At 38.4% G+C, this 22,953-nt stretch overlaps 4 protein-coding genes across 5 annotated transcripts; 2 read left to right on the forward strand and 2 right to left on the reverse strand.

The window, feature by feature from the left end:
• Positions 1–2,709: 2,709 nt before the first annotated feature.
• Positions 2,710–5,651, forward strand: kdm8 (lysine (K)-specific demethylase 8). Its single transcript, XM_083676725.1, has 7 exons — positions 2,710–3,721; positions 3,838–4,010; positions 4,251–4,383; positions 4,518–4,565; positions 4,755–4,904; positions 5,021–5,113; positions 5,301–5,651. The coding sequence occupies exons 1-7, from the start codon at positions 3,260–3,262 to the stop codon at positions 5,463–5,465; spliced, it is 1,224 nt and encodes a 407-aa protein (XP_083532851.1). The 5' UTR covers positions 2,710–3,259; the 3' UTR covers positions 5,466–5,651.
• Positions 5,652–7,310: 1,659 nt separating this feature from the next.
• Positions 7,311–11,377, reverse strand: nsmce1 (NSE1 homolog, SMC5-SMC6 complex component). Of its 2 annotated transcripts, XM_083677003.1 has the most exons (9): positions 11,360–11,377; positions 10,155–10,294; positions 9,700–9,842; positions 9,320–9,441; positions 9,093–9,170; positions 8,831–8,977; positions 8,586–8,702; positions 7,927–8,053; positions 7,311–7,810 (listed from the first exon to the last, which is right to left on the reverse strand). In XM_083677003.1, the coding sequence occupies exons 3-9, from the start codon at positions 9,815–9,817 to the stop codon at positions 7,701–7,703; spliced, it is 819 nt and encodes a 272-aa protein (XP_083533129.1). In that variant the 5' UTR covers positions 9,818–9,842; positions 10,155–10,294; positions 11,360–11,377; the 3' UTR covers positions 7,311–7,700. The 2 variants fall into 2 exon arrangements, with proteins under 2 accessions (XP_083533129.1, XP_083533130.1); XM_083677004.1 differs by lacking the exon at positions 11,360–11,377 and having other exon boundaries at positions 10,151–10,271.
• On the forward strand, positions 10,674–14,660 carry il4r.1 (interleukin 4 receptor, tandem duplicate 1). Its single transcript, XM_083677002.1, has 9 exons — positions 10,674–11,032; positions 11,150–11,285; positions 11,373–11,533; positions 11,640–11,788; positions 11,899–12,031; positions 12,120–12,210; positions 12,313–12,391; positions 12,960–13,039; positions 13,159–14,660. The coding sequence occupies exons 1-9, from the start codon at positions 10,981–10,983 to the stop codon at positions 14,234–14,236; spliced, it is 1,959 nt and encodes a 652-aa protein (XP_083533128.1). The 5' UTR covers positions 10,674–10,980; the 3' UTR covers positions 14,237–14,660.
• Positions 14,661–16,754: 2,094 nt separating this feature from the next.
• LOC310809183 (UNC93-like protein MFSD11) lies at positions 16,755–22,923 on the reverse strand. The gene is made up of 13 exons (XM_083676371.1): positions 22,537–22,923; positions 21,935–21,990; positions 21,178–21,285; positions 20,967–21,046; positions 20,419–20,515; positions 20,149–20,207; positions 19,846–19,990; positions 19,510–19,556; positions 19,297–19,362; positions 19,086–19,211; positions 18,798–18,972; positions 18,325–18,460; positions 16,755–18,048 (listed from the first exon to the last, which is right to left on the reverse strand). Exons 1-13 carry the CDS (start codon positions 22,624–22,626, stop codon positions 17,896–17,898), a joined length of 1,338 nt encoding a protein of 445 aa, XP_083532497.1. The 5' UTR covers positions 22,627–22,923; the 3' UTR covers positions 16,755–17,895.
• Between the last annotated feature and the right edge of the window lie 30 nt (positions 22,924–22,953).

Here is a 22,953-nt window from a genome sequence, read left to right on the forward strand (position 1 = left end):
TACAACCCTTTTTATACATAGTTCCCCTATTTCAGGGAACCAGTAGTATTGGTAAATTGGCTTGGCAGGTGTTTCTGGTTAGTTAGGTGTGTTCTGTCACGTCATTTGTGCAGGCATAAGAGAGCTGTCAATGTCTAGTATTGATTCCAGCCTTTACGTTTTCCTTTGGAGTCTGCTAATGGTGTCTGTCAACATGAAGACAAAAGAGCTGTCACTGCAAATCAAGGAATCCATTATTGGGCTGAGAAATCTGAAATAAACTATCATAAACATATCCAAAACCTTAGGCTTGATAGCAACAACAGTTTGGAACATCATCCAAAAGAAGAAAAACACTGAATCGCAAACAGCCTGGTTGGCCAAGGAAGACGAAGAATGCTCACCATAATTAAGAAAACCCCCAAAACAACTGTCCTAAATCAGGAACCCTCAGATCAGGCCTGAATGTGTCAGAGACTACCATCCGCAGAAGAATTCACCAGCAGAACTACAGAGGCTACACTGCAAGGTGTAAATATTAGCTAGCAACAGAAACCAGATGGCCAGATTTTAGTTTGTTAAAAGGTACCTAAAAGAGTCTGCAGAGTTATGGAAAAAGGTCTTGTGGACAGATGAGACAAAGATTAACATGTACCAGAATGATGGCAAGTATAAAGTGTGGAGAAAAAGAGAAACTGCCCAAAATCCTGGCATACCACCTCATCTGTGAAATATGGTGGGGGTGTTATGGCTTGGGCATGTATGGCTGCCATGGGAACTGGCTTACTTGTCTTCATTGATGATGTAACTGCTGACGGTAGCAGCAGAATGAATTCTGAAGTGTACAGAAACATCTTGTCTGCTGAAGTATGAGCAAATGCTTCTAATCTCATTGGACGGCGCTTCATGATACAGTACAGCATGACAATGATCCAAACATACTGCCTTAGCAACTAGGGAGTTTTTCAGGGCTAAAAAGTGGAAGGTTCTAGAGTGGCATCCAGATTTAAATCTAATTGAACATGCATTTAATTTGCTTAAGAGGGAACTTAAGGCAAAACAACATAAAAACAACTGAAGATGTCTGCAGTACAGGCCTGGCAGAGCATCACTAGAGAATATATCCAGCGTCTGGTGGGGTCAATGGGTCACAGACTTCAAGCAGTTCAGTCAGGACACTTATGTCAGTTTAATCATTGTTTAATCAAAATGGTAATACATTAAGTTTGGTTGTATACGTGTGAATCAGATGGACAGCTGCGCCGTTCGACTTAAAGTGTCATGCCTGAACTAAGGCAAGCTTCATTTATTGCATGCAAAGGATTGTCGACCAAATACTAAACATAAGTGCTTTATTATGACATTATATGATTTTTTCATTATATATTTTTACATTTAATTTAAAATCCAAACTGTTGGCGTATAGAGCTAAAAGAAGACCAAATGCTTCCTCTTTCCAATACGTATGGAGGGCACTGTAAATGTGCAATCAATAGATCTCTCAAATACCATAATGATGTATATCCTACCACAGTCTACACAGCATATAGGGATTTATCTGATTCAGGTACACCTGTCAATACAACATTCATGACTGGTCATGAAAAGTACAGTCTGTGAGAAGTAACTAAGGGGCTCCACATCACCTCACTCTGAAAACTGTGTGAGCCTCGATCTTTGTGTGGCCTAAATGGGAATTAGTGAGGGTAACTTATACCCTCATTATTACCATGTATTATGTGTGTAATAGGTTATTACCATATTACCCATTAATGGATACCTGACAACGTAACCCTCACATGTAGAATTGAGGGATCTCCCAAACAGGTATGGGTCCAGAGTAAATAGGACCAGAGGCTGATGTAGAAAAGATAGTAATACTTTATTTGGCACAGTATCTAATGTTAACACAGGAAGGGCCCAGTAATGTTAATTAGATCAAAGAAAAGGGTTAGGGTTACATTAAATAGGGCTTAATGGGGGGCACAGAGGAAAACTAGGACAAGCAAGGAGCAAAACAGGGGTGATGGGATCCAAGGCAAACTACTAGGCCTACTAGGGGCATGCAACCAACAAACAAATCAAGAATAAGAGGAAAACAAATCAAACTTAGGATGGATACAAAAAAAAAAACACAATAACACTTAATGTAAACAGAACACAGCACACAAAGGCCCAAAACCTACAGAGACCAATAAGCCTGCCTCACCCTGTCATGCCTTGCCCAAATGATGATGCTTGCCAGGACCTTAATAATAAGTTTGCTAAAGATAATAATGCAGCACAAATAAAAACGTGGGAAAAATAGTGGCAAATAAATTAGTTGCTTCTTCCTTTTGTTGTTTTACAGCTGCCCGTGATCTCTGTCCAACAAACATTCAAATAGGACTTGGTACAAAACGAAAGGCCCAAGCTTCCTTTTGTTGCTGCTGCTCAGGCTCTGTTCAACAAACACCCAAATCAGGCTTGGTGCAAAGGAGAACAGAAGCCTTGTGCTCCCCTATTTATACCCTCCCCTGCTCCTCAGGGTCCTAGAGTTATAGGTCTGCATTTGGACTCATGTAAATCTCAAGCAGCCGAAATGTTTTAGCACATTGGATAGATTTGATCTCCATCATGCAACAGGTTGTGAAATGCAACTGCTCAAAATTGATCCTCTCAAACACGCTGATAAGCCTTCAAGTCATTAGGGAATCAAATGTCGATGCCTCGTTTTCCACACGAACTATTATTTTCGGAACACCTGTGTGTTCATATGTGTCGTTTTTTGTGCAATATTCTAATAATTCGGTCTACTGAGAACATTTATTGGTACATGGACGTAGCAATGTAGAATTACCGCATTCAACCAACTGCCTTAACGTTACTAGTAAAGAGACCGGCTAGTTCAAACCCCTCGCTAGTTAACTAGCCAGCTAATTGTGATTCACTTGCTAAGGAGCTAAATCAGACAGGATACGCATATCATCCGCAAAGACGAAAAGCGAATGAAATAACGTAGCTATAGCTTTGTTTGTATATGGAAGTACAGTAAGGGTATAGAGCAATTAGCTAGCAATGCTATTCTATTAACACGTTACATGACTCAGCAACGACCTGCATGGCAGTTGATCAGACTATCCTCTGTATTGGCCCATCCGATCTGCTGCATAGCTATGAGATATAATTGAATGGCATCAGAAACTAGTCTATCTTGTCTCTCTAACACTATAAATCAAGCTTGAGCATTTCTTATAAATCCGTTGCATGGGTCTACATTCTTTCTATTCTAGTCTAGTTTATGGCTGAACCGTGGTCAACCATCTCTGGTGCTTTGCCTTTGACTGAGGCAGAATTTCCACTTGAGTTCAGTGAGAAGGTGGAGTCCAGTGTGGTGGATGTGCTGAAACGGTCCAGGCAGCAGCTGTACAGCTGTAAAACTGGGGTCTCTCCCCTGAGGCAATATGCTCAGATCATCTTGGACATTTCCTGGGAGAAGCTTAACACAGGGACATGGCGTGATGTGGACAAAGAGTGGAGGCGTGTGTATTCATACGGCTGTCTGTTCAAAGTAGCAGCCCTGTGCCACCAGGATTCCTCAAAAGCTACTGTACAGGAGGCCATAAGGACTTGTGACATGGGTCTCCTCATGGGTGCAGAAATCATGAACAATATTTTACAAACCCTTGTTAGGATCTTGCAAAATGAAGTCAAGAGGAGCCACTTCAATGAAGATGATCTGTGTGAGGGGGTTATAGCCAAGGTGGTTTTCATGAGAGCATGTCATATTCCTTTCCTTCTGTCATACATTTTTGTTTTTTCTTTTCTTGTCTGGAAATTTTCTTTTATTCATGCTCCCTTCTCTTTGCTTCTCAACAGAAAATAAAGATTGACTGCCTCTCTATGCCTGTGGTAAAACAGACAATAGCAGTTCCAAGAATATGTTGCCCATCATTGGAGAGCTTCAAGACAGGTTACTTGGTTCCCCAAAAGCCAGTCATATTAGAAGGCATTATAGACCACTGGCCCGCCCTCAAAGACCATCTCTGGAGGTACCTTTTTCTTTGTGCATATGTCTTCCTCTTAGTTTTCATTGCCCATAAATATACACACTTTTGAAGTGACCTTATAAGAAATGGTTAACCCATCCCTATTCATGCTGCATATTGACCTTTCTTCTGTGAGAAGTGTGTTTTAAGGAGCCTTATTCAGACTACACTTTTAAGACGTTTGATTGGTTTTAGCTGTTCTACCATGCTTGTCAGCTGACTCAGATTTTCTCCTCTGTAAAGCTTAGATTACCTGCGAACTGTTGCTGGTTGTCGGACTGTACCTGTTGAAGTGGGATCAAGGTATACTGATGAGGAATGGACACAGACTCTCCTTACTGTCAATGAATTTATAGATCGCTATATCCTTGTAAAAGTAAGTGTGCCTTCATCCTGGTCATTGTATCTCCTGTCATTGTTGATGTGAACAAGTACTCTATGATGACACAAGGCTTCATGCACTCTATCTATCCCATCCTCTCTTTCTCTCACTTTGTGAATCTCACATAGGATGCAACGGGTTTGGGATATCTTGCCCAGCACCAACTATTTGATCAGGTGGGTCAAATCAAACTTTATTAACATAGCATATTTCGTACAAACAAGCAATACAATGCACTTAACAATAAAAACAAAGAGAATTTGCACACGATAGTAACTGGAGTTGGTAGTACATCAATGCTCCAAATTTCATGATTACTATTTGCATTGATGAGGTCAATAAAAATATATTCTTAAAAATGCAAGGTCCCAGAACTGAAAGAAGACATTTGTGTCCCTGACTACTGCTGTCTTGGTGAGGGAGATGAAGATGACATCACCATCAACGCTTGGTTTGGTCCAGGAGGTACGGTGTCACCCCTTCATCAAGATCCTCAACAGAACTTCTTGGCCCAGGTATGTCTTACACACATGTCCACAGGGAAGGGGAGGAGACTCCAGAGAAGAGTCATGCTGTGCTTTCAGCCAAGCATGTTTGGTGACTGCATTTTTCCTTTCCTTTTGTGCAACAGGTGGTTGGGAAAAAGTACATACGTCTGTACTCCCCAGAGGACACTGAGAAACTCTACCCTCACCAATCACAGCTCCTACACAACACCAGTCAGGTAAGAATTAAGTTAAAAAATGTCCATGTCCTTATTCCCCATGTATAAAGGTCTTAAAGTCTAGTTATGCATTCTGCCTGTTCTAATCCCTAACCTGTACCTCTCTGGTACATGTTAGGGATTTGTTCTGAACAGGGAAGACGCCTGCAATATTTGCCAATTACAGTATATACTTTCTTCAATACAGGTGGAGGTAGAGAGTCCAGATGTGGTGCGGTTCCCAGAGTTTGTAAAGGCTCCTTACCTAGAATGTGTACTGTGGCCTGGGGATGTCCTGTTCATCCCAGTCAAGCACTGGCATTATGTGCGTTCTTTGGAGATCAGCTTCTCCGTGAGCTTCTGGTGGTCATGATCCAGAGCAGAACAAAGCTTTTATTTTTTATACAAAATGGCATTTGGGTAAAATAGGTATAAAAAAACAAAACAATTGCGATGTTGCTTCATGACCATTTTCCGTTGGTTATTTCTGCAGTGATCTTGTTGATTGTCCTATTCTAGTTTGTTTCTCTTTTCTAGATGTGGGGAAATTAAAAAATTAAAAATCTATTGATTATTTACATCATGCCTGTTCTTTAATTGTTTCTTTTTCATGCCCTCTGGGTTTCTCTCACCAAATAGCATTCATAATACCACACTTCAATCAGTGGTACTCCCAATGAAGATGGATAAGTTGAGATGGAAAATGAGTCTCTGCTTTTTGTCTTCTTTTTGCTCTATACACCAACAGTTTGAAATCAAACAATTACTATGATGTTAAAGTAGAGATTCTCAGTTTTAATTCAATGTTTTATTTTTTCACCATTTAGAAATGATATATTTGTATACATAGTCCCCCTATTTCAGGGCGCCAAAAGCATTGGAAAATTGGCTTGACAGCTGTCAATGTCTAGTATTGATTCTAGGCTTTGCATTTGCCTTTGGAGTGCTATTGGTGTCTGTCAACATGAGGACCAAAGCAGTGTCAATGAAAGTCATTGAAGCCGTTATGAGGCTGAAATATAAGAAAAATCTATCAGAAACAAACTAAACTTGGACTTACCAAACTCAAGTTTGTAACATCATTAAAAAACAGAAAGCACTGGTGGGCTCAGCAATCACAAACGGGTTGGTAGGCCAAGGAAGACACTGGATGACCGAAGAATGCTCACCATAAATCTGTGAAACATGGTGGAGGGATTGCTATGGTTTGGGCATGTATAGCTGCCACAAGAACTAGCTAACTTGTCTTAATTAGCCAAAAAGCATTCTTGACTGACCAAGGCAATCTTCTGATTTAAATCCAATTCAACATGCGTTTAATTTCCTGATAAGATTTTAGGCAAAAAGACCTAAAACAAACAACAACTGAAGATATTATCAGGTGATGCTCTGCCAGGCCTGCAGTACAGGTCTGGCAGAACATCACCAGAGAATATACCCAGCGTCAGGTGGGGTCAATGGGTTGCAGACTTCAGGCAGTTATTGCATGCCATTGTCGACCAAACATTCATACTTTATTTGGACATTATATGATGTTTATAATACATTATATTTCCAATACTTTTGGAGCCCTGAATGGGGGGAATATGTTTAAACAATGGTGAACCCAATCGGAAAAAAACAACAACATTGAATTAGTCTCTACTTTGGCCCCATAGTAATTGTTTGATTTCACCTGTTGGAGTATAGAGCTTAAAGAAGACAAAATACTTCCTCTTTCCAATACTTATGGAGGGCCCTGTATACTGTATGTATAACAGAGACTTATTTTCCATCTGAACCTATTATGGCATGGTAGTTCATAGCTCCCATATTCAAGGGTAATTCACATTTAATAATCATGGGAAACCTACTCAACTCAACATAAAGAGGAGAAAAATAGCCTCTCTCAATTGCTGTTTTACATAATTACAATTATCCCACCTGAATACATAAAAAGGGAAGGCCAGATGTAAAGCGAGTTCTCAATCTGTCAACGCTTGAATGTGAAGGTAAAATACCCATATTAAGTAGAAAGCTACCTGCATGGTTTGTGCTTGTATCCACTCATCAGAAAAAATAAGTGAATGAGCAGTTAAAAGTGTATGCTCATTTCCTCCTGCATATAAATTATGGAGAGTTGTTACCCATTTAATTTGATAGGGTGTGCTTTTTCAAATTAGCATATTTAATTATGTGTTCCCAAATTATTCTTGCAGATACTTTCAGAGATGAGGAGTAATTTCCATAATTTATTCAAATAAGGCAAGACTTTTTTAATTTAACAACCTAATGAACCACAGGTACAAATTATGTAAACACAGCTTTCCATTTAAAACAAGTCTTAAATAATGAAGTGGTTCTCACATTTCACAGAATTGCACCCCAAGAAACAAACTTAATAAAATTAGGATAATCAAGTTAAATCCACTGACAATTCAACTTCAACTTTTTCTCACTGCCAAGGACAATCTAATTATAACAAGTGACAACATTTTATTTAAACAATTGAATATCTTAAATCTACCAGATTCAAGCACAGAAACATGCAAGTAGAAACTTTGAGTTTATGCTACATTGGTCTGATCTACATTAGAAAATCAGAGAAGAATTTTATAAGATGTACAATTTAGGTTCTCCTTGATCTTCGGGGATTAGTTGATGTCCGAGTTGGGGCAGTGTTCTCTTTGGTTGATGTTGACTGGCTCTGAGAGGACTGTGATTGAGGCCGATTCACTTCTGAATGGAAGAGAAGCACATTTTTACTTAATAACAATAGTGATACCATGTGGCATAAGTAATTCATCTAACAGGGAGCATGACATGATATGATAAAGATTATAGAACGTTTTTACCTGGAATCTCATGTGGCCAAAAGTCCTCACAAGCAGGGCATCGGGGATCAGTCCTTCCTTTGAAGTATCTGGCAACACACGGGGTGTGGATTTTGATGCCACATGTAGGGCTCTCACACATTTGGCACTGAGGGAAAAAGAGCAAATCATCACAATGAAGAATGCAGCCAAATTATTTGCCAATCGAGTTAATTACATTGAACATTATATTAAGTTTCACATGTGTATATGGCTTTGGGGAATTGATGAGGATACATTCTAAAGTGAAAACATAATGTTGTCAATTAAATACCAATACTGTGCTCAATTACCAAACCATAAGTATATATATATCTGCCCACATATCCTCTTTAAAGAGCATCTGTAGAGTACAACATACAAATAATAACAATAATAAATGTTATACAAATACAATACTTTTCTAGAATCTAAAGACACTTTAACACAATGCAATGTCATACAAGTAAAAGCATTATAAGGAAGGTAGAAAAAAACTGAAAACAAAACACACACCATTAGAAGAGGGAGGAACAAAGGAGCTGGAAGAAAAACATACAGTATGGAGAGCAGAGAGGTAAGTGTGGTTAGTAGACTTGGTAATCAGCAAGGAATCATTGCCTTGACACCTTTTTACTAGTGAACTTTACTTGTGACTTTACCTGCAAGGCAACATTGTGACAAATATGGCAGACCTTGACCTGGTCCTGGTACATCAATCGAATGTATGGCTCCATCTCCATTACACAGCGAGTGGAGAGTGAGTATTCCCCATGTTTCTGAAGAAAATAACATTTTATAATAGATTTAATAATAAGTCCTATGTAACTCAAGAACTCCTCTGAGGACTTCCAGAGTGAATGGAAAGAATGTGCAGAAGCTCTATAGATACATTTTCAGACTGTACCTCATTTAGCCATCTGTCCTGAACAAGCCTGCTCAATACATGTTCCGTTTCCTTTTTCTTTAGTTTCTTTGTCACAATGCTGTCAGCGCAATTCAGAATGTCTGTGGACGAGGCGGTTCCATTATCGGACTCGACAATCATGTCCATCTGAAAACATACTAGTTAGTACTAAGATATTAAGTATTATTAATTGTAAATATTGTCGATGAGGTCTATAAGTCATTGGGCAAATATCGGTAACTGTGAATAGATATCCACTAACTGTTTTCCTGAATAATTCCAACTCGTTGTCCGCATAATCTGATGACAATCTTGTCACATCAGTCTCAGCCATGTTCACCTAGACAGGAGAAGATAATAATAGGTATGGTTGGTGATTCCATGAAGTAATGACAATGTCAAGACTATACTGATCCATGTATAAATCACCTGTTTATATACTGTCAAATGTTTTCCTGTTATTGCATCAACCCTCAGATAGTCACTAACCAAGGCATAGTACTGAAGACCATCCTCCTCTGACATGCCTTTTCTGATCTCCATGAACATGGGCTGAAGTTGAGCATTGATGACATCAACGAATTCATCCAGTTTATCCTGAGCATAGTGCGCTGAACGAAAATGAGGTAAATGTTTGATGTTAGGGACTAGTGTCTCCCACCAAATACTATTTGATTTGACGTCATTCATTGAGTAGTAATGTTCAGCAATGAGAATCCGATCTGAAAGCTGCTGTAAGAAAACAACTAGTATGTGTATGTGGCACAAGCTACAATTTCAAGGGATTGCTGTAGATTTAACATGGCAAATGCAAACAATTACAGTAGAGCACTTGAGGCAAAATAACCCTCAAAATGTGCTATCCTCACCACTGTGTGTCTCACAACAATGCCGATGGAGAACCCTTGCTCGAGGGCCATCAATGATCCCATTGATCATCATGGTTTGCAAGAATCTTCTATGACTTTCTCCCATCGGTCGAGCCATAATAGAGTATTGAAGATGGACTGCCCTACAGGAAAGTGAACCGTGCAAACATAAATGTTTGGTTAATATGTATGGTCTTTACTATGGTCATACGATTACCAATATGGATTAGCTACAAATCTGATACATGTTAAATCGGGAATTAGCTGCATTTAGCTACGTCGCGACACAAGAAATGACACCTTGTGGGCGTCATTATGATAGCGAACGCTTTGCTAAGTTAGGTCGTTTAATTTAACTTACAGTACTTGTGCCCCGTTATTGTACTGCGTGCTGACAGATGAAAACAATTAAAGAAAGCATTTTTACTCAATAGTATGATAAGTTCAATACTTACTATTTGTTTGTTTGTTTACCCTTGCCGCCTTCCTCTTATTCTTCCTCTATGTTTTATTACGAGTGCGAGACACATTGGGCAGACCAATGGCACTACCGCCCTCAAGTGGAATGAATTGGATCAGCAACTTAGGTCGACCTCTAAAAAACACACTAAGTAGGGTTAGTTCACCTTTTTTGACTGCACTACAGGTGCTGCTGTCAGTATCTGTGGCAGGCCTGGCAGAAGACACTAAAGTAGTCGCCAGTAATTGTGAGAGACTGTGTTAGCTAATAATGTCTGTCCCTGTGGACAATCAATCTATTCTATTTTAAGAAAAAAATTAATATGAGAAAATGTAATCACTGGAAATATAAATTCAAATGTATGTCTTAGCATAAACGTGCAATTATAAACAATGAATAAAAGAACCGCCCTTAAGTCAGTGATATCACTGATATCATCATAGGGAAAGGGGACGAACTTCCAATGAAAGGTGTGCCCTAGTGGAAATCTACGATTTCCAGTAAGCAGCGTTGCGTCGTCACATCTAGTCAACTTTTCTTTCACTTTTTTATTCCTACATGACATGAAACCTTTTGATCAGGATTAAATGGACTATAAGCGGTTTAAGGAATATTTTCTTTTGTTTGTTTCAGTGGTTTGTCTTTGATATAAAAACCGTCAACTTCCTCAAAATATTTTGGCTACGATTTGAGAAAGGAATAAGTAACAAACAAACAAAAGAAGTTAAAGAATAATTTAAACAATGATAGCCTATTGACAGAAAACATTCTCCGAATCATTTCAGATTGAATAGTGTGGCCTCGTAAAAGCTATTGCAATAATGTATTTTCTGTTGCTACTTATTTTCAACAATCTCGCACCTGTGCTGGGTGGTAAGTGTTTTATACATATATTATGATTATTGTATTATTGTATGATAACATTATAGGCCGAGGCCTATTCTTCCAGATAATGAATAACACTTTTCTTATTGATGTCTTATTTTGTAGCAACGCATATGAGTGAAATTAATCTTCACTGCCTCAATGACTATGAAAAATTGATGGTTTGTCATTTCACATCTGACAAGTCTAATTGTTCTGAATACAACATGGATATGAAACTATTGAACAGTTCTCTATCAGTGTAAGTATCAGTGTTGTTTGATGCTGCATGATTATGTTAATCTCATTAGGAAGACGTATATTTCAAATGTGTACCTGTATTTCCCAGAATGACTAATTGCACATTCGAGGACAAAGAGAGGTCCAAAGATATTTCCAAATGTGGATGCTCTATTGAAATGGCACTAATAGGTGGGGAGCAGTATAGAGCAAAACTTTGGAATTCTGGGAAACTTCAGTCTTCAAAAATCATCAACATCTTGGAAAGCTGTGAGTTTCTTCTATGCAGATTTCTATATTTAATTAAAATACCCTAGATACTAACAACCTACTAATAAAACGTCTGTAAAATTAACCTTATTGTTGTCCTCTTCAGTGAAGCCCAAAGTTCCCACAATCCTAGATGTGACACAAACAGTAAATGGCAATTTCCTGGTCACATGTACAACAAACTACAAGTTGAATAGCTTGATATCTCGACTAACTCTTGAACTGAACTACAGACAGAAAGGAGAAACAGAGGAAGTAAGGCTGATGTAATATATCAGTAATATTACACCATTTCCCCTCAATGTGTTATGGAGTCAGTCAACCAAAAGGAAACTCTACATTGACCCCCTTAATTTTTCCTATAGGTTTCATCAACATCCCATGAGATACTTGGCAAAGACTTGAAGCCAAATACAAAATATGTGCTTAGGGTCAGAACCTCATCTTCCTTAAGCAGTCATATCAGTGACTGGAGTGAAGAATGGGAATTCATTAACCGTAAGTTAGAAAACAGAGATTTTAACGGGTTCTCAAACCTTGATTATGGTGATACCTAACTTATTCTACATCCATCTCTTATTCACAGCTGCATCGCCTCAAAGTCCACAGATTGTCATTGTTGTCCTCTCCATCACTGCTGTCATCATTACAATTGCCCTGTATTGGTGCTATGTTAGGTATGTACTCATGACATTTTTTGCATGTTTTTCAAGTATTTTTCTAATCAGAGGATATGTATTTATCAGCCTATGATTCTTAAATCCTTGTCCTCCATACAGACTCAAAGGTAAATGGTGGGATAACATTCCTAAATGTTCAAACCAAGACCTTTTGTCTATGGTTCCAGGAGAAATTAAGGTAAGGCCCCATTACCCGAATGTGTAAACTTAAATGTCAACTAGTTGTCTTTCTCTAGGTTTCTAATCTCAAATATTGTTCATTATACAACCTTCATTATACAACGGATTGATGAAAACAAGCATTGTTATTGGCCAAGAGGAGTTGTGAACAATAATGTCACAGTTAAATCACATATTATGATATTCCTACACCACAGTATCACGTTCATCATTTCTGTATCGCGTTCCCCTGACAACGTTTACAATTTTAGGAACTATATTTCTCAGTGCAGGGCAGAAGCCACCACAATCTATCACAAAATAAATACTTAAAACATTGTTTTCTTGTCACAATTTTTTGTTGTATAACCGTTTGTATTAAGGCAATAATGCCCTCAAGGCTGTGATTTATCGTAAATATTATCATTTGGTAGGGGTTTGCCAGCACTCCACTGCTCATCGTGCAACTCCCCCTACCCATGGCAATATTGACAGTAAATCACGGCCTCTCAGGCATTGCTTAATAAAATTCTTATATGTTTCCAATTAAGCCTTTTCATTTGGTGATGCCTTGTTCTCCATCACAGGTATTATCCCTTCGAAAAATAGTTTTATCTTCCATCTATGTTGATTCTCCTAAAATGGACATAACTGACGGAAAACCATGGTGAGCATTTTGCTATAGTAATATATTGTCTGCACGTTAAGTCCTGCTTGCCTTGGCAGTCATGTCCTTGTATTGGAAATAAATGTAAACAAATATCTTCTCTTTTTTTTGCTATACAGGACAACCCCCTCCATTGGAGATGAAAGTGGTGAGAGATGCCAGAATGGCAGTGGGACAGACTCCTCTTCCCTAGGTTATGCCCACACTTGTCCCACAAACCAGGAGCACAGCAATGAGCAAATCATCAAGCATGTTCAGGAAGCCCTGAGCAAAGTTTTCCCCAACCTTGTTCATCCTCATAAGTCATCACTGTCTGACAGTTCTATGATGGATTATGCGAGTACAAATATTAACTGCCCACAGTCAAACAGAGACAGTGCTGTGTGCTCCTCTGACTATAATGCTGAAGTTGGGGGTTCTGAATCATATTCCTACAACAATAGGACCTATCTTAGCTGTAAGGAGTCAACTCTGACATCCTTGTTTTCTACACAGCCTTTGCCCTTCTGTGACTCTGCCTACCATCCTGATGAAGGAGAGGTGTTGAAAAATGTCAAACCACAGGTCTGTCTAGCTACTGTTCAACAAGACCTTAACTTGTCCACAAATGTTGCACCTCTCATGCAAAAAGACTTTTCATGTTGCCCATATGACGGTGGCTCAAAGAGTACCCCATCCACAGAGGGTACCAGCCTGAGCTACGCTTCCAGTGAGAACAATGTGTTCACAGCTGACAATGTCAAAAGTGACGTTGCTGGATATCAGAGCTTCAGTGAGGCGGTTAGCCTGGAAAATAAGAGAGGGACTGATATCTATAGGGACGCACCACTGATGAGCTTCCAACATGAGTACAGTAAAGAGGCACTGAACTATGGTATGAATCCATGTTACAACACGTCTACCCCTGAATGTGACCTTCCTCCAAGTGACGGTGATTATCAAGATTTACAGAACCTGAGACTAAACAGCCCAGATCTGTGGATCCCAGGACCAGGGCAGAGTGTTGAGCAAGTGGAATTGCTAAAGAAGTGTCAGAAGAGTGAGATACCTCAAAGCCCTACAGGGAATATGTCTCTAGATTTCATACACAACTCCCAGGGAGAACCATGTCTGACCCTTGGAAATCCCTTTCTCTCTACTTTGTGTACAAATCAAGCTGAGCAAATACTCAACGACAGCACTTATCACTGTTTGTAATAATACCTTAGCCACCATAGAACCTTCACAGACAGTTTGTTATGAAATCTATCCTGTCATGTGGTATTTGTATGCTAATTAATTTAGCTATAGTGACTTGAGCTTACTTCAAATAATATATGTTTGGTTTGGGGGTTTTCACAGTACAGAAATTATCAGGTATTTATTAGTAATTACAGCACTCAAGGCACCATTTGCTACCAGGCACCATTTGGTATCAGGTAGTACCAGGAAGTACCAGGAAGTAAATACAAGATAATACCAGTAGAACAGTACTGTTAGATAAAGTGCAACAGATGGTTGTTTTTTCCAATACCATATTCTTCTATGAAAAATGAGAATCCAGATTCTCCCTATCCTGTCTGTTTCTCCCAATCTCTCTCTACCATTGTTTTAATAAAATGAATAAAGTTGTTCAAATGGAGCATTTTATGTACGACTAGACCAACATTTAAGGTTGGCACTTGTGTTAACAGGTTAACATTAGACAAATCTTTGCTGTACAGTACAGCACCCTGACTTAAAATTGAAGTCTAATTGTGCTCTGCAGAACTCTTCTGGGGAGAGACAGAGATTATTACGTGTTAATACAATGGACCTCCCTTTCAGATGACTGAGGGAGAGACACTTGAATATTCATGCAGATGTTCCATTCTGGCATAAAAAAACTATTTTTTTTATTGTCCTTAATTTCACAAGTGTCCTCTATATATTAGTTGTCTGATATGGGATTTTAGAGACTAAGGAGCCTTATCAAAAGCATTTGTTCAAAATAAGTGGAAAGTTAATTCTTGGTAATTCCATGCCCCAAATATGTAAAATGTTCATTTAAAACTTTAACTGACTGTCCCTCTCAATGAAACAGTTCCATTAATATTGAGAAAGAGAAACTTCCCCTGCACTGAAAAATGCAAATGACTGCCACGTAGGCATAGACTATCTAAACAAATAGTCATATCTTAAGTGTAAGAAACATTTGAGTATATTCTACATAATTTGTATAGGTTGGAGATAGGGGAAACCAGTAAACTTATGCGCGTACATGGAGATTGAGTTTCTGAAGAAGAACAAAAGCAGGTGCTACTTTATTTCTGTTTTCTCAAACTTGTAAAATGCAGCTTCCACAGAAATACACACCCACGTTGCAGTCATAGTTGCACGTAGAGTGTTGCACACATTAAGGGGTTGTTTGGTATTGCCTTATGCAAAATCGGTTATGTTGATGAAGGTACAAAGCATCAGGTTTCAAATATGCAGTGCTTGACTGTTGACATGAAGTGATGATTTCCAAAGTTTAACCATCTCAATAAAGTTATATGGTTGGAATTGGATGAATTTCAATAACTATAGTAGATGTATTGTGACAAGCACTCTTTTCATACGAAGAGAACTGTGGTCACACCAGAGGTGATTGTGAAAGGCAATTGTCACAAAGCTACATGTCTGCTATACCAGCTTCTCATGAATTGCGCAAGCATACCGGTAAGGCATTGTGGCAATCCACAGCCACAGGCTATTTAGAAATGCCTTTGGCAGGCAATGCAACAAATGGAAAATGTTCTATGAATTTCACTTGAAAATCGAAATGAAAAGGTGAAAACATCACCCATGAACATGCAACCAAACAAAAATGTATATGTTTTAATACACAAAATAATGTAAGAAATAAGCAGTTGTTGACTGGCTTAAGTATTTCAGTGCTTACTTCACATTCTTGTTTATGTTTGTACGCAGAGCATCAAGTGGCACAATTGACTAGAAAATAGCACGCAGGAAAAGCACTTTAGGATTCCGATTATAATGCAATCAATACTCAATTACCTGTGAAGTACTTTGGGACCTCTGGTGCCCTCCCTGCTCCTCCAAGGCTACTCATCCACCCCTCTGATTTATGGGCCCAGCCCTTGGACCTTGCTTGGAAAACAAATTAACTGAAGTGATACCACATCTCCCTGCAAGTAATCAACATTTAAATGTCCTTGTTAGAAAGAGAAAATATGTATCACATTTATGGAGAGGGAACATTTAAATCACCTTCATTAGATTATTTCCTGCTGTTCATCTAAACTGTTGTCAGGCTAAAGCTTTGCATTGTTCACTGAAAACATTTAATATGTACAATGATATTTATGTGCAAGTAATAAAACTTCTAAATAAAAGTGCAATTCAACAATAAACAGAACCAAAACACCAGCAAGTAGTGGTCAGAAGTAGAATAACTTTTCAAACGTTGGCGTAGTGTAGGTGTCGGTGTAATTGCGGTGTCTTGGCACCATCTTCTGAATGTAATATGTATTGCATGCCATTGTCTATATCAGGGCTAGCACTTGTCCCACAGACAATGATCTCTGACATTAAAGGTGCAACCTGTCGGCCCCTACATTCTATTTACAGGAGAAGGCCTAGGAGGAACTACAGTAGATGGTATTAATAAAATCAAAACATGTTGGGGTTGTTTCAGGTCAGTTGTGTATGTGCTTCATCTTCTTGTCAGAGGGAATAGAGAACTTTAATTAAATTGAGTAAATTGCTTTATTTATTTAAAAAAAAAAAAACATTAAAAATGAACAGGCACTTAGTGTGTACAACTAGCAGTGTCATGATAAGCTAACTATAAAAATAGAAGCAAAATGATGGAATATTCTGCCCTTCTATGTTAATGCACTTGGCTGTATTATTAGTAGAGTACTTCCAAACATCACTGTTTGACTTCTGAATAGCTTTGGTATGACAGTTGTTGAGCATCTTTATCACTTACAAACCTGATCATCTTACACTTTCAACACATCATTTACAACAGTGGAGGCAGAAATCGGAAGACGGGCTCATTGTAATACATGGAACGGATTCAGGAATGGTATTTGATACCACTCCTTATTCCATTCCATGTATTACAATGAGCCTGTCATCCGATTTCTACCACCACCAACCACCCCTGATTTATAAGAAGTACAGTGTCTGTGAGTCCTGTCGAAAGATGACGTGGGGAGTGGGAAGAGCTTGTGCAGTCATTGGAAACCCTCATCAACTAGTAAGTATAACAAGCAAAGCTAATATAAATGTGTTCTATTTCCTTGAGACAGAGACTTGATGAAGAATCAATATTAATATGAAGAGCTGTTTCTCATTCTCTTTGGTGGCAAACGTATTACAGCATTCATTTACCAGTATAATTCAACATCACTTGATCACACATGGCTAACGTGGCTTTGTTACTAATTACATACAGTATTTCATCAAACTAAAGTTTTTCAACCAAAAAGCCTTGATATTAACATTTAACAACTAGCTCATGTATATCTTACATTCCTATAATAAACGATGTACAAAAAAACAAAGGAATTTACTAAATGTATTATGATATATAGCACAACAGAATTGGCAACAATTTGAGTTTCATAAATAACAACCCTGAGAGCAATGCATAAAGACATCTAAGACATAAGGTGAGTGGTTATTACTTACAATTAATATGAAACATAAAAATCCTACAGTAACATGTCTGTAGCAAAAACAACATTAAAAAAATATTGATTATCTAAATACTATTGCTGTATTGTTCAAGATAAGTTAAAACAGAAAAGGTGCAAAGTATCTTTTCTGTAAAAAAACAACAAAAAAAACCTACAAAATATGTTGAAATGATGGGGCCTAAGAGGCTAGTACTCTGGCAAATCCACAGAGAAGTTTTGCATCCTCTCCACCAAGAAGAAGCAGAGTGTTCCAGTGAAGCCCAGGATGACCATGAGCAGGAGTTGCCATGTCAACAGGAGGTAACCACTATAGAAGAAGGCCACAGCTGCAAAGATGGACTGGCAAGAGAAATTAGAGTATAAAAGCTGTTAAAAGTAGAAGTAGAATACGTTGATGCATAAAAGCTGTGTAAAAAGAACTGTGTTATTTCAGAGTACAGTATACTGTATCAATTGTAGAGTTCTCACAGAATACTACTTTGTCATAATCCCACATAGACCAAAACACACCAGCCATAAGTTATTAATGAACTACATTGTAGGTCCTCAGTATCAGTTTCAGGTACACTTGTTTTTGTAAATGCAAAACATGCATCATACCCTCCCAGGAGTTACCTGAATGAATTTGAAGATTGCAAAAGCAGGCGCACTTTGATCAGCATACACACGCCCCAAGATGCTGTACAGCTGAGTGTTGAAACAGCTGTCACCAAGTCCAAGCAAGAAACTACACAGCAGGGCAATGGGCACACTAGGGAATCAGATGACACACACATTATTAAAGGATACATATATTCTGCTCTCTTTGATATTTAGTAGCCTGGTCATATTTTCTTTTCACAGTATTGCTATAGGGCCATATTCATTTTGAAAACAAAACCTTCCATAGTAAATGGGGTGCTATGGCAATAATGTCAAGGAACTTGACCTAAACACTGTCTGGGTGCATCAACTACAGCCAACGCCAGTGGAAAATCTCATGCTGGGATGTATTTTGAGTCCACAGAACATCCCTTTAACTGTGAGGGGATTCTAACGTGTAATTTTCACACACAGCATCTATGATAATGAACACAAAAAAACTGTACCTTGGTGTCAGATATGGCTTGTGCTGTGTGCTGGTTTTTAAAACCACAGGGGCATCATCTGGGATGTTGAGGAAGATCAAGTAGAAGGCAACAAAATGAACAACCATTCCCAGAAAGACCACAGAGGTGCGTCTGAAACGGTTGTTCTTACATATTAGTCCAAAGAAGCCTCCACCTGATGAAAGAAATTGCTTACAGTCAAACACCACCAACCTAGATCAGAAAGGATTTTAGAACAAACTAAATAATAAAAATGACCTTGAGTCACAGTGGTAATCATAAACTTACCAACTATCTCTCCAATTCCCACCACAATTCCAGAGATTCCAATCAAGCCTTTAGCTGCCTCTCCAAACTGTTCTGTCGCTCCAATGCATGTTCCATACACACCACTGTAAAAGGACAGCTCCAGACCTACAATGAGGACATACTGATAGTAACAATTCATTGAGCAAAGCATTTTATATGATTTTTTCTTGTTTGTGTGCAATCTACTCACCACTGTATGCCATGCAGCAGCTCAGGAGCAATATTGTTTTGGTTTTGAGAAGCTGCAGGATTGTCTCTTAAGAGGGAGAAACACACATTATTGTAGATGGCCAACAGCAAACAGTGCAAAAATATAATCTAAGTAAAATATCTGTTCCAAAATAATTCTATAATGTTGGACCATGGTATACAAAATGTACCTGTGATGTTAAAATCCACTTACTGAATTCGGTCTTTGCATCCTTTACAGCAGAGTTTGCTCTTTGCTTGCTGCAAAATAAAAGAGGGAGTGTTCAAAGCAAATAAACTATGTCCATTCCATATATTATATACATCTCAAGCATAGCAGTATGCTCAACTACCCATTGAAACAGAAACCCATAAGCAAAGCAAACAGATGTGGGACTACCTATATCAAACTGTTCAACTAACTATCACTTCACTCTAAACCTAACACCTACGCATATTAATAGAGTTGCAGTTGATAGTTTGTTGAGCATCAGTAAATCATCTATGTGGCACTATCCAAATACAGTTGGGCTGAAATCAGTTTCTTTACATCATGCCAGTTGACAGCAAAGACTGCCCCTCTTCCTCGGAGAGAACCTCCTCTTGCGGACGAGTCTTTCTCAATGTTAGGAAGCTAAGTGTTCCTAGCACCGAGGTGACCAGCAGAGCTATGAAGATTGTCTTTCTGCTCCTGTCTGAGAGGGAGATCAAGAGCAAAGGATAGTGTATTAGAAACAGAAAACACAACTACTGAGGGGAAACAATATTGAAAGAAAGAAAACAAAGACACAACCATTCCCTGTACATAATTTAAGCAATTTTCATATGTTATCATCCAATCATCTGTACATACCTGTGATTTCTGTACTTCCATTCCAATCAAAATAAATGTAAAGATTGCCAAACAACATGCTGTAAAAGGAAACCAATGTTATATATATATATATATATATATATATATATATAGATATAGATATATATAATCAAAATATATAAAATGATGACACAAAAGACAGTGTAATAGTACATACAATATGATATGACTATGACCAGTAAACACACAAATAGGACCAGTCACACCACTTTGTAGATCTAACAGTTTACAAATTCTAACATTGCATACCTGCACTGCAAAAGACCCCAAAACATCCCTGTGTTCCTATTGATTGTTGAAGCATCAGAATTCTCCACAAGGAAGTGTCCTTGAGCCGTCCAAAGCACTGAAAGGAGAGGGAAACAATGAGTGTTCTTCCTTTCTCTAGCACTGTGACATATATATATATTATTTTGATTGGAATGGAAGGACAGAAATCACAGGTGTATATATATATATATATATATATATATAACATGCAGTTAGTTTACCTAAATTTGTCCACCAATAATGCTTTTTTACCATTTGAAAACAATTGTTCCCGCTCTGAGATAATGCACATGACCCCTTAATTTCCCTTTTTTGTAACTCATTAACAGGCTCCATTTCAGACTTTATTCCTGTGATAACCTTTGTCCAATGTTCAGTGACTCACTAGGCAGACTCATAATATATTACATCATGCATGCAAGTTTCTTCCTGGATTTGGTCTTTCAATTTCAACATGAAGAGATGGTATAGTGAATTCCTACCAGAGGGAATGGAGTAAAAACAGAATATCAGGATGAGGGACTTACTGGCTGCTCCTATGCCAATTAGCATTGAGGTCAAGTAAAAGGACCATGTTGTTGGGTTGATGAACACAGCTATGTAACCACTGTGAGGAAAAGATTGACATCAAAATAAACATGTTGTGTCCATGTACAGCTATAAAACTACCTAAATACTGTAGCAACTACTAATCTGCAACATGCAAACAACACTTTATTTACCTTTGTCAATACTCACCTGTAAAGAATTCCACTGAAAAACATGGTAAACTGTGGTCCAATGATTGCAACAACAGTTGGCGCTAATAAGTTTGAGAAGGAAAAAATCCCATAGATGATCCCAAGGCTGTTGTAGGAGAGGAAAAAGACATGTATTCTAGCAGAACAGAAAATATGAAAAATAATCTGTTTTATAAAACTTTTAGCCGATGTTCAGCTAAAATCATTGTGGTGTAATGCATCTGACTGTTGGGGATGTGTAAATGTACTGTATCTGTCCATACAAAATCAAGTATATGATAAATATAGTATCATGAAACAATGCATTCATAAAGCTATTATTAAAATATTACTGCAATGGTCTATTAATTGTATGGTTTGATAACCTGTGACACACACATCTATATAGCACTAGCGCGCGCACACACACACACACTATATTTTCTTGATTTCAAACTATTGGAATAGATTTTAGAGGGGCTATTTCAAATAGTTCTAATTTCCCATCCTATGATGGTGGAACTTGTTTCTGATGTCTATGATGACAGGTGGACAATGGCATGAGCTCTGTTTCAATACTCGTGGATTTCTAGTGGGTGACCAGGCTAGTAAAGGGCCTGTGTATTAATCAACCATACCAGATGGCTCTTTAATTGGGTTTTGAGTTATTTCACTTTTGTGATGCAAGGTGGGACGAATCCAGTGGATTTACAGGGGTGCTTTAATTCCCCATAATTATGTAGCCTACTCCACTTTTGGAGTCGAAGAAAACTCACCTGTGGTAACCACTTCCAGTGAATGTATCATTCTTCAAACTTTTAACCACGGTTTGCTTTAAAATAAGGAAAAAGTAAAAAGTAAATCACATGTACAAAAAGAATGTTCAAATACTGCTGCCACTGAGACCTGCGGGCGTGACCTCTCAATTTATACAATTATTTGAGTCATCCTTCTGGCATGATATTCATTGACCGATGAGGCAAATTAGAAACACGAGATGCGCCTGACTCAGGATTCCTCGAACAATTGCTCTACTGACAAGCTTATAGAGATCATGTGAGCGGGGAAGAGCATGGAGAAATAAACTGCTGCAATTTACTAAAGGAAAATGGTCACAAAACTAAATGCACTTCTATTATCGTTTATACACTATTAATTAATGATATAATTATAATTAATATTTCCTCTTTAATTCAGTCTAGCAAGGATCGAGGATCAAACAGCCGCCCAGCTGTGCTGCTGCTGTACAGATGTGGAGCTGCAGTTATTTCAAGTAATTCATTCCTATCTATCAAATAAAACAAATAATCAATATAACTTTAGACAACACCACATTTCAGCTGACGTCCCCCAATGGAAAATGTGTCCGTGAACTTACTTCTATGTTTCCACATGTGGTGAAGGCAGTGAAAATGAACAAAAATCCTACTCCCAGAACGACAACGTTAAACGTTCTCAGGTCTGCCATGTTACCTGCACCAGCACTAGATTCGGGCTCCCAGATCGCTGCTCTTTCAGGATCAAAAGAAGATGTGATTTTTCTCGCAGTCACACTTCTTACGTGGACCTGACATTTCTATGGTAGCTGCGAAGCTTGAGTAGTAGTTGCAAAGACCTCAAGAGGAGACCCAACGCCCCTGCCTAAGCATGAAGTTTCGCTACCATTCTCCGTTAACTTTTTCCTTTTGCCAAGTTTTCTTGGCAGTAATACCCAGCGGATTGTGCTAACGTACGCAGTTAGATATGATTCTGGTTCTCGTGACCATTGGCCAACATACAATAGTACCAAGCTCGA

The sequence above is a fragment of the Argentina silus genome (genome assembly GCF_951799395.1).
Source record: "Argentina silus genome assembly, chromosome: 9".
In the NCBI taxonomy this organism is placed as follows: Eukaryota; Metazoa; Chordata; class Actinopteri; order Argentiniformes; family Argentinidae; genus Argentina; species Argentina silus.

Excerpts from the sequence above, each read along its gene's own strand:
- kdm8 (XM_083676725.1), top strand. The coding sequence starts at position 3,260 with ATGGCTGAACCGTGGTCAACCATCTCTGGTGCTTTGCCTTTGACTGAG. Across the intron at positions 3,722-3,837 it reads GTGAGGGGGTTATAGCCAAG|AAAATAAAGATTGACTGCCT; the intron begins GTGGTTTTCATG and ends GCTTCTCAACAG. Across the intron at positions 4,566-4,754 it reads AGCACCAACTATTTGATCAG|GTCCCAGAACTGAAAGAAGA; the intron begins GTGGGTCAAATC and ends TAAAAATGCAAG.
- nsmce1 (XM_083677003.1), bottom strand. The coding sequence starts at position 9,817 with ATGGCTCGACCGATGGGAGAAAGTCATAGAAGATTCTTGCAAACCATG. Across the intron at positions 9,171-9,319 it reads GTCTTCAGTACTATGCCTTG|GTGAACATGGCTGAGACTGA; the intron begins GTTAGTGACTAT and ends TCTCCTGTCTAG. Across the intron at positions 8,978-9,092 it reads TGGAATTATTCAGGAAAACA|ATGGACATGATTGTCGAGTC; the intron begins GTTAGTGGATAT and ends GTATGTTTTCAG.
- il4r.1 (XM_083677002.1), top strand. The coding sequence starts at position 10,981 with ATGTATTTTCTGTTGCTACTTATTTTCAACAATCTCGCACCTGTGCTG. Across the intron at positions 12,032-12,119 it reads AGAATGGGAATTCATTAACC|CTGCATCGCCTCAAAGTCCA; the intron begins GTAAGTTAGAAA and ends TCTTATTCACAG. Across the intron at positions 12,211-12,312 it reads CTGTATTGGTGCTATGTTAG|ACTCAAAGGTAAATGGTGGG; the intron begins GTATGTACTCAT and ends TCCTCCATACAG.
- LOC310809183 (XM_083676371.1), bottom strand. The coding sequence starts at position 22,626 with ATGGCAGACCTGAGAACGTTTAACGTTGTCGTTCTGGGAGTAGGATTT. Across the intron at positions 20,208-20,418 it reads TGGGGTCTTTTGCAGTGCAG|CATGTTGTTTGGCAATCTTT; the intron begins GTATGCAATGTT and ends TTCCTTTTACAG. Across the intron at positions 19,363-19,509 it reads GGATGCAAAGACCGAATTCA|AGACAATCCTGCAGCTTCTC; the intron begins GTAAGTGGATTT and ends CTCCCTCTTAAG.